This window comes from Colobus angolensis, unplaced genomic scaffold (assembly GCF_000951035.1).
Source record: "Colobus angolensis palliatus isolate OR3802 unplaced genomic scaffold, Cang.pa_1.0 Scaffold39, whole genome shotgun sequence".
NCBI classification, from domain to species: domain Eukaryota; kingdom Metazoa; phylum Chordata; class Mammalia; order Primates; family Cercopithecidae; genus Colobus; species Colobus angolensis.
The window spans coordinates 2,845,531-2,855,190 of NW_012117265.1; the positions used below are offsets into that span (position 1 = coordinate 2,845,531).

General features: G+C 55.9%; 1 protein-coding gene across 3 annotated transcripts; it reads left to right on the top strand.

Annotated features, from left to right (window-relative positions):
* The first annotated feature begins 2,924 nt into the window (after nt 1-2,924).
* S1PR5 (sphingosine-1-phosphate receptor 5) lies at nt 2,925-8,066 on the top strand. Of its 3 annotated transcripts, none has more exons than XM_011954846.1 (2): nt 2,925-3,091; nt 5,794-8,066. In XM_011954846.1, the coding sequence occupies exon 2, from the start codon at nt 5,812-5,814 to the stop codon at nt 7,006-7,008; it is 1,197 nt and encodes a 398-aa protein (XP_011810236.1). In that variant the 5' UTR covers nt 2,925-3,091; nt 5,794-5,811; the 3' UTR covers nt 7,009-8,066. The 3 variants fall into 3 exon arrangements, with proteins under 3 accessions (XP_011810236.1, XP_011810234.1, XP_011810237.1); XM_011954844.1 differs by having other exon boundaries at nt 2,957-3,518; XM_011954847.1 differs by lacking the exon at nt 2,925-3,091 and adding an exon at nt 3,489-3,883 and having other exon boundaries at nt 5,794-7,877.
* The last annotated feature ends 1,594 nt before the right edge of the window (nt 8,067-9,660 follow it).

Genomic DNA, 9,660 nt, shown 5'->3' on the forward strand with positions numbered 1-9,660 from the left:
AAAAAAAAAAAAAAAAAAGTGGGGGGAGTGGGGAGGGTGGGAATGTAAGTGGGTGAAGGGGATCTGAGGGTACCATGGAAGGCAGTTTGCACGCTCGAAAGTGCAGACCCAGCTCTGCAAGAGCAAGCAGGGGGTGGAGCTGCCCCTGTGGGTGAGGGTGCCGGCAGCAGAACCGGCCCAGCGGGTGTGCCGGCCTAGGCATGCTTCAGGCGGGCGGGCTGCTGCAAGGTATGGCAGGAACATAGAGGCCAGGAGTACCCTGCACCCGGGAAGAGAGGAGGGATGGGGTGGGGGCAGGTGGTGGCAATGCCTGGGGCTGATTCCTTGTGAGCTCATTGCCCTAGTTCCTATTTGGGGATACAGTGGTGACCAATAATACCTTCACTAACATTTGTGGAGCTCTCATTGTGTACCTTGGCTCTGCTCCAGCTGTTCATTTCTTCTTCAACAACAACCTTGGAGTGGGTGCGGTTATCTCAATTTTATTTTTATTTTTATTTATTTTTGTATTTTTTTAGTAGAGATGGGATTTCACCATGTTGGCCAAGATGGTTTCGATCTCCTGACCTCATGATCCACCCGCCTTGGCAGTGGCTCGCACCTGTGGTCCCAGCTACTCCAGAAGCTGGGCAGAGGATTGCTTGAATCCTGGCAAGTCAAGGCTGCAGGGAGCTCTGATCATGGCACTGCGCCCCAGCCTGGATGACAGAGTGAGGCGCTGTCTCAAAAAAGAAAGATCAAAAGGACTGTGAGCCCCTAACCTTTAGGAATCTGGGCAGAGGGACAGACCTGCCTTCCTGGAGCTGAGGCTCTAGGTCAGAGATACACATTAGTAAAGATGAATAAATAAATGAAATGAACAAGGTGGCCGGACGTGGTGGCTCATGACTGTAATCCCAGAACTTTGGGAGGTGGAGGTGGGAGGTTCATCTGAAGTCAGGAGTTGGAGACCAGCCTGGCCAACACGGTGAAACCCCGCCTCTACTAAAAATACAAAAATTAGTTGGGCGTGGTGGTGCATGCCTGTAATCCCAGCTACTCCAGAGGCTGAGGCAGGAGAATTGCTTGAAGCGAGGAGGCGGAGGTTGCAGAGGTGGAGTTTGCAGTGAGCCCAAATCGCGCCACTGTGCTCCAGCCTGGGCAATAGAGAGAGATTACGACTCAAAAATAAAATAAAATAAAGCAAAGTGATTTCAGATAATGCCAACTGCTATTTGAGATGAAGGACAGATGAGGGAAGGCCTCTCTGTGGAGGTGACCAGCTGACCAGCTGGGAAGGGGTAGGGAGAAGGGTGCTCCAGGCCACCTGGCCCCCAAGTTCAAAAGTCTTGAAGTGTGTGTGGAGCTCGGAGGAGCCCGGCAGGAGAAGAAGAGTGAAGCAGAGAGAAGCACAGAAGTAACAGAAAGAGACAGATCAGGACAGCACATGGCCTTGTCTTTGTGGGGTCTTCACTGAGGACTTGATCACTTACTCTGAGAAACACAGGGAGCCACGGAAGGGTTTGGAGCAGGAGAGAAACGTGATCTGAGTTTTGGAGCAGGAGAGAAACGTGATCTGAGTTTTAAGAACTGTGGCCAGGATTGTGGACTGGCAGTTAGGGATGGGACTCCCGATATCTGTTGAGATCCTGGAGCCTGAGTCCCCAGGGTCCCAACTCGTGGGAAGGAAGTGCAGGGAGGCAGCGGGAGAGGCAGGTTGCTGCGCCCGGGACCCACAGCCGGAAGAGCCTCATTTTCAAGAGAGGTGAGATTGGCGCCTGGGAGGTGTGAAGCAGCCACCTCCCCACCCTGGGGTGCGGTTTCCCCTTTACAGAAGGAGGTCATTTATTGAGCACCTACTGGGTGCCAGGCACAGCCATGTTGGGAGATCTTCAGGGCTCATCCCAGTGGGCACTATGGGTTCACAGGACTGTGGCCAACCTGGCACCGAAGGGTGAACACCGTCCCACCCTGAATGTCCCATTGGCTGTGTCTTTGAGCAGACAGGAAAGGTTCTGCCTACCCAGTGAACAGTGGGGGCGGGAGGGCTGGGACCCCCAAGTGGCTACATGGGGGCCTGACCTGGCCTGAGTGACCCCTGAGTTTCCTCCCACGAGGGCATCCCCGATCCACTCTTATTCTCAGCCTTTGGCTCATCTCTCTTGGGCCACCCTCACCCCCCGCCCCCCTACCCCGCGGCCAGTAGGGCCTGAAGCATCAGGGGCAAAGGACACAGTCCTGGAGAAGGTCGCAGCAGCAGGACCTAGCCTCCCTTCCTGAATCTCAGGGCGGAAGAGCTGGGACCGTCTGGAAGCTCCTAGGAAGTGGGGGTGGGGGCGTTTCGGGGCCAGTGGGACTGGTCGTTGGAGGAGCAGTGGCCTGGGAGAGGCGTGGGAGAGCACCACAAACAGACACTCAGAGACAAAGAGACACGCAGACGAGAGACTCTGAGATCCTCCTGAGAGAGATACAGAGGAAGTGAGGGAGACACTCATTCATTATCTGGGCATGGTGGCAAGCGACTGGAGTCCCAGCAGCTATGTTCAGCCTGCTGCGATGGGAGGATGGCTTGAGATGGGAGGATGGCTTGAGATGGGAGGATGGCTTGAGCCGGGGAGGTCCAGACTGCAGTGAGTTATGATGATGCCACTGCACTACACTCTGGGCGACAGAGCAAGATCTTGTCTCAAAAAAAAAAAAAAAAAAAAATTCGTACGCTGGTGGGGTTTACTGTCTGATAAGGACACAGCCCAGAAACACCATTAATGAGTAAATCACTTTGTCGTCAGCGATAAGAGTGGGAAAGAATCGGTCGGGGGAACACGGAATCCAGGGGGTGGGGTGGGACAGACCCTCCTTATCTGAGGAGTGGCAAGTTCCCATCACAATCCTGCCCGCGCCTGCCCCACCCCCACTCGCCCTGAGCCGAGGGCGGGAGCGGGAAGTTGGGAGGGGCCTGTGCCCGGGAGCAGCGGGGACCTATCTGCTGGTGGGAGAGGACTCAGGCTAAGGTGGCCCCCACTGAAGACTCCTGCTAAGCAACCCACTGAAGACCCCTCCGAACCATCGACGGGACGTCCTTGGCGTGCAGCCCAGGGAGCTCAGTGCAAAGGTGGGTGGACAATGGGGAGGGCGCAGTACCCGGACACCCAGGACAGAGGAGACCCCTCTGCTGGGGAGAAGTGGCTCAGGCTGCGACCGCCCTGCTGCAGAACCCTCCCTTTCCCGCCTCTCCGAGTCCTCCCACCGTGATGGAGCGTCCCTGGGAGGACAGCCCAGGCCCGGAGGGGGCAACTGAGGGCTCGCCTGTGCCAGTCGCCGCCGGGGCGCGCTCCGGTGCCGCGGCGAGTGGCACAGGCTGGCAGTCATGGGCTGAGCGCCAGGGACCCAAGGGGAGGGGGCAACTGTTGGCGACCGCCGGCCCTTTGCTTCGCTGGCCCGCCCTGTCGCCTGCCAGCTCCAGCCCTGCCCCCGGAGCGGCGCCCGCTCACTCGGCTCAAGGCAGCGCGACTGCGGGGGGCGCACGACCAGGGCTCAGAGTGAGTGGACAGCACTGGACCCTTGGGGGCCCTTGGGGGCGCGGGGCTGGGCCTGACCTGAAGGGGGTCGCCCTGGGGGCCACTTTCCCGGTCTAAAAAGGCGCACCACTCCTTTCAGGGAGTTCCCTGAACTTTTCCTGGAGGCCTCTGGGGAGAGGGAAGCTGGGAGCTCCCCAGCTGGGTGCAGAACCTGGGATATGGGGTGAAGGTGGCTGGAATCCCCTGGCCACGCGCTCCTGGCCGGACCACTGCAAGTTTCCATACTTCAGTCCTGCTGCCTGACATGCTGGGCCTCTGGGGGTGGCCTACCCATCAGAGCATGTGTAACTGTCTCCCTGTATTTGGGCTCCCCACCTCAAGCATGGGTGAGCCAGCGACTTCCTGCCCGTCTATATTTGCCTGCCTTGATTCTGTGTGTGTGACTGAAGATCTCTGGGATGTCAGCGTCCCTGCTTTGTGCAAAAGAGATCCATTCCCCTCCCCATGCCTTGGTTTTCTCATCCGGACTTGCGTGGGGACTGTTTGTGCGTGGATGTTTGTGTGGGAGCATGGAAACCTTTGCGCCTGCTTGGATACGAAGCATTTCTTTTGAGCCTCACTTTTCTCATCTGTAAATTAGGACTAAAGGAAGTGGGGATTTACAAGGGCACAGAGGCAGGTGAGGAATGTTATTATAGTTTAATGATATGTGTGCCGCTCTGTAAGAGTCTGTCTGCCTCTTGTTGATCCTTTCTCCTGTCCGCAGGCTCTACCTTAGTAAAATGAGTGAATAGAATCAACCTTTTTTTTTTTCTTTTGAGACAGAGTTTCGCTCTTGTTGCCCAGGCTGGAGAACAGGGGTGCAATCATGGCTCACGGCAGCCTCGGCCTCCAAGGCTCAAGTGATCCTCCCACCTCAGTCTCTTGAGTAGCTGGGACTATAGGGGCATAACACCACACCTGGCTAATTTTTAAGTTTTTTTGGTAGAGATGAAGTCTTACTATGTTGCCCAGGCTGGTGTCAAACTCCTGGGCTCAAGTGATCCTCCCACCTCAGCCTCCTAAAGTGCTGGGATTACAGGTGAAAGCCACTGTGCCTGGCCAAGGTGCAACTTTCTCATGGGGTTTTTGGGTGGATGAGGGGGTTTTGGCAGGAAAAAGCTTTGTGTGCAGTGAGACAAGAGTGTGGAGTGTGGTGCACTGGGCCCCAGGCTAGTGTGAGTGGAGGTTGTGAAATTGTGGCCTGTGCCACTGGGTGGGAGACCCCGTATTTGTGTGACTGAATTTTGGTCGCTGTATTTTTCTGCCTGTGTCGCTCTGTCCCTGTATCATGTGTTTTTTAGTTTCCCTGATGGTGTGTGACTGTGTGTTTTGCCCTTGTAGTGTGTTGCTGTATTTGTGTATCTCTTTCTGTGTGTATTGTGTTTGTGTGCATTCTGTGTGTCTCTGGAACTCCCTGCTTTTATGTGTGTGTTTGAGACAGGGTCTTGCTCTGTTGCCCTGGCTGGAGTACAGTAGCACAATCAACACTGACTGCAGCCTTGACCTCCTGGGCTGAAGTGATCCTCCCACCTCAGCTGAGACTCCTACTGAGTAGCTGGGATTACAGGCACACACCACCACGTCAGGCTAATTTTTGTATTTTTTTGTAGAAACAGGGTCCTCCTATGTTGCCCAGGCTAATCTCGAACTCCTGGGCCTCAGCCTCCCAAAGTGTTGGAATTACAGGAGTGAGCCACCACACCCAGCCGTGTGTGTGTGTGTGGACGGGGTGTGTGTGTTTTGAGACAGAGTCTTGCTCTGCCACCCAGGCTGGAGTGCAATGGTGCAATCTCGGCTCACTGCAACCTCCGCCTCCTGGGTTCAAAGGATTCTCCTGCCTCAGCCTCCCGAGTAGCTGGGACTACAGGCGCGTGCCACCACGCCTGGCTAATTTTTTGTGTTTTTAGTAGAGACGGGGGGTTTCACCGTATTAGCCAGGATGGTCTCGATCTCCTGACCTCGTGAGCCGCCCGTCTCGGCCTCCCTGGCGTGAGCCACTGCCTCAGGCTGAGCGTGGCGGGGATTACAGGCGTGAGCCACCGTGCCCAGCCATGCATGTGTTATTAATGTCCCTTTTTTTGGTATGTCACCTTGTGCCCTCGTGATATTATTTGTGTGTATGTCTGTCTCCACGGACTCTATCCCTCCATCCTGAACTTCCCTTGGACCCCACGTGTGTGGGGTGACGGTCAGGGGGTAGGGCCCCTTTCCCACGGCTTAGCCGGCCTGACACGGTATCCTGCCTCTCCAACAGCCTTGGGGCGCGCAGCCCATGGAGTCGGGGCTGCTGCGGCCGGCGCCGGTGAGCGAGGTCATCGTCCTGCATTACAACTACACCGGCAAGCTCCGCGGTGCGCGCTACCAGCCCGGTGCGGGCCTGCGCGCCGACGCCGTGGTGTGCCTGGCGGTGTGCGCCTTCATCGTGCTAGAGAATCTGGCCGTGCTGTTGGTGCTCGGACGCCACCCGCGCTTCCACGCGCCCATGTTCCTGCTCCTGGGCAGCCTCACGTTGTCGGATCTGCTGGCAGGCGCCGCCTACGCCGCCAACATCCTACTGTCGGGGCCGCTCACGCTGCGACTGTCGCCAGCGCTCTGGTTCGCACGGGAGGGAGGCGTCTTCGTGGCACTCACCGCGTCGGTGCTGAGCCTCCTGGCCATCGCGCTGGAGCGCAGCCTCACCATGGCGCGCAGGGGGCCCGCGCCCGTCTCCAGTCGGGGGCGCACGATGGCGATGGCGGCCGCGGCCTGGGGCGTGTCGCTGCTCCTCGGGCTCCTGCCAGCGCTGGGCTGGAACTGCCTGGGTCGCCTGGACGCCTGCTCCACTGTCCTGCCGCTCTACGCCAAGGCCTACGTGCTTTTCTGCGTGCTCGCCTTCGTGGGCATCCTAGCCGCCATCTGTGCGCTCTACGCGCGCATCTACTGCCAGGTGCGCGCCAACGCGCGGCGCCTGCCGACGCGGCCCAGGACTACAGGGACCACCTCGTCCCGGGCGCGTCGCAAGCCGCGCTCGCTGGCCTTGCTGCGCACGCTCAGCGTGGTGCTCCTGGCCTTTGTGGCATGTTGGGGCCCGCTCTTCCTGCTGCTGTTGCTTGACGTGGCGTGCCCGGCGCGCGCCTGTCCTGTACTCCTGCAGGCTGATCCCTTCCTGGGACTGGCCATGGCCAACTCACTTCTGAACCCCATCATCTACACGCTCACCAACCGCGACCTGCGCTACGCAATCCTGCGCCTCCTCTGTTGCGGCCGCCACTCCTGCGGCAGAGGCCTGGGTGGCTCCCAGAAGTCGGGAAGCGCGGCTGAGGCTTCCGGGGGCCTGCGCTGCTACCTGCCCCCGGGCCTGGATGGGAGCTTCAGCCGCTCGGAGCACTCGTCGCCCCAGCACGACGGGCGGGACACCAGCGGCATCACAGGCAGCCCTGATGCACCAACAGCCGCCCGGACTCTGGTACCAGAACCGGCTGCAGACTGACACCCTCGGCCCACGACTGTTCTCCCGAGTTTTACACACTTGTTCTTTTTACATAAAGGAATTTGTAAGAAATGCAGCTGAAGGTGCAGTCGGAAAAGATGCAGGGAAATGTATTTATGGAGCGACACCCCACAACAGTGAACAAACAGAAAAAAATCTGCGTCCTCGTGGAATTGACGTTCTGCTTGGGATCACAGAAAAGAACTCGGTGATGAAATAATGGAGATGATTCCAGTGACACACGACAGAGATGGCAATGGTGGTCAGGGAAGGCCTCTCTGCAGAGGTAGTGACTTGTGATGTGAGCTGAGGCTTCTGTCCTGGGAAGACCAAAAGAAAAAGCATTTCAGGATGAGGGAATGGCATGCGCAAAGGCCGTGAGGCTGAAATGTGCCCATGTGTTCTAAGAAATGCAGGGATGCCAGTGTGCCTGGAGCAGGGATGGAAGGGGAGAATGGGAAGAGACAAGGAGCTGAAGGAGTAGTTCCTGAAGGACCTTGTGGGTGACATGGAGGACTTCGCTTTTGCTCTGAGTGAGGTGGGAACTATAGAAGGTTCTAAGCTGAGGAGGGACTTGCCCTGATTCAGATGATCACAGGTGTCTTGTGGCCTCCATTGGAGGGTGAAAGCCAGAGAAGGTGAAGGGGGGCTGCACTGAGCCACAGGAACAATGATGGAGATTCCAGTTAAGCCCAGACTCGGTGGATTCTAGATAGATTTTGGAGGCAGCAGACAGAATTACTGAGGAATTGAGTGTAAGAGTGGAATAAAGTTGTCAAGGACAATGCCAAGGGCGGGGCATCCCCACATTTGACTCTGGGAGGCTCAGCCAAATCCTATCTGATAATAAAATTTCTTTTTTCTTCTTCTTTTCTTTTCGTTTTTGAGTTGGGATCTTGTGCTCTATCACCCAGGCTGGAGTTCCATGGGCACAATTATAGCTCACTGCAGCCTGGAACTCCTAGGATCAAGCCTGGAGTTCCTGCTTCAGCCTCCCTAGTAGCTGGGACTACAGGAGTGCACCACCATGCTCAGTTAATAAAATTTCTTCAAATGCAGTGTCAGACCCTTCATTAAAAGAAATAATAATAAGAATAGACTGGGTGCGGTGGCTCACACCTCTAACCCCAGCAGTTTGGGAGGCCGAGGTGGGCAGATCACCTGACGTTGGGAGTTTGAGACCAGCCTGGCCAACATGATGAAACCCCATCTCAGGCCGGGCGCGGTGGCTCAAGCCTGTAATCCCAGCACTTTGGGAGGCCGAGACGGGCGGATCACGAGGTCAGGAGATCGAGACCATCCTGGCTAACACGGTGAAACCTCGTCTCCACTAAAAAATACAAAAACTAGCCGGGCGAGGTGGCGGGCGCCTGTAGTCCCAGCTACTCGGGAGGCTGAGGCAGGAGAATGGCGTGAACCCGGGAGGCAGAGCTTGCAGTGAGCCGAGACTGCGCCACTGCACTCCAGCCCAGGCGACAGAGCGAGACTCCGCCTCAAAAAAAAAAAAAAAAAGAAACCCCATCTCTACCAAAAATACAAAAATTAGCCAGGTGTGATGGCTCGTGCCTATAGTCCCAGCTACTTGGGAGGCTGAGGCACTGAGGCAGGAGAATCCCTTGAACCTGGGAGGCGGAGGTTGCAATGAACTACACTCCAACCTGGGCAACAAAGTGAGACTCGGTCTAAAAAAAAAAAAAAAAGATAACAAAATAAGGCCAGACACAGTGGCTCATGCCTGCAAATCCCAACACTTTGGGAGGATGAGGCAGGAGGATCAATTGAGGCCAGGAGTTTGAGACCAGCCTGGGCAACATAGTGAGACCCCATTTCTACAAAAATTAGGCAGTTGTGGTTACGCAGCCTATAGTCACAGCTACTGGGGAGGCTGAAGAAGGAGGATTTCCAGAACCCAGGAGCTCAGGGCTGCAGTGAGCTATTTTTGCATCACTGCACTCCAGCCTGTGTGATGAAATCATGTCTTTTAGGTAAACATAAGAGGTTTTTTGGTTTCTCTCTTTTTTTTTTTTTTTTTTTGAGGCAGAGTCTTGCTCTGTCACCCAGGCTGGAGTGCAGTGGCATGATCTCAGCTCACTGCAAGCTCCGCCTCCTGGGTTCACACCATTCTCCTGCCTCAGGCTCCCAAGTAGCTGGGACTATAGGTGTGAACCATCACACCTGGCTAATTTTTTTTTTGCATTTTTAGTAGAGATGAGTTTTCACAGTGTTAGTCAGGATGGTCTTGATCTCCTGACCTTGTGATCTGCCCACCTCGGCCTCCCAAAGTGCTGGAATTACAGGCGTGAGCCACTGCACCCAGCCTTTTTTTTTCTTTTTTCTCTTTTTTTTTGAGATGGAATCTCACTTTGTCACCCAGGCTGGAGTGCAGTGCCACAATATTGGCTCACTACAACCTCCAACTCCTGGGTTCAAGCGATTCTCTACCTCAGCCTCCCGAGTAGCTGGGATTACAGGCACCCATCACCACACCCCAGCTAATTTTTGGTATTTTTAATAGAGATGGGGTTTCACATATGGATGAGGCTGGTCTTAAACTCCTGACCTCCTGATCCGCCCACCTCAGCCTCCCAAAGTGTTGGGATTACAGGCATGAGCCACCGTGCCCGCTCATTTTTTTGTTTCTTTTTTTGGGGG

Coding starts and splice junctions, on each gene's coding strand:
- S1PR5 (XM_011954844.1), top strand. CDS start 3,231: ATGGAGCGTCCCTGGGAGGACAGCCCAGGCCCGGAGGGGGCAACTGAG. Junction 3,519..5,793: donor GCGCACGACCAGGGCTCAGA/GTGAGTGGACAG, acceptor CCTCTCCAACAG/CCTTGGGGCGCGCAGCCCAT.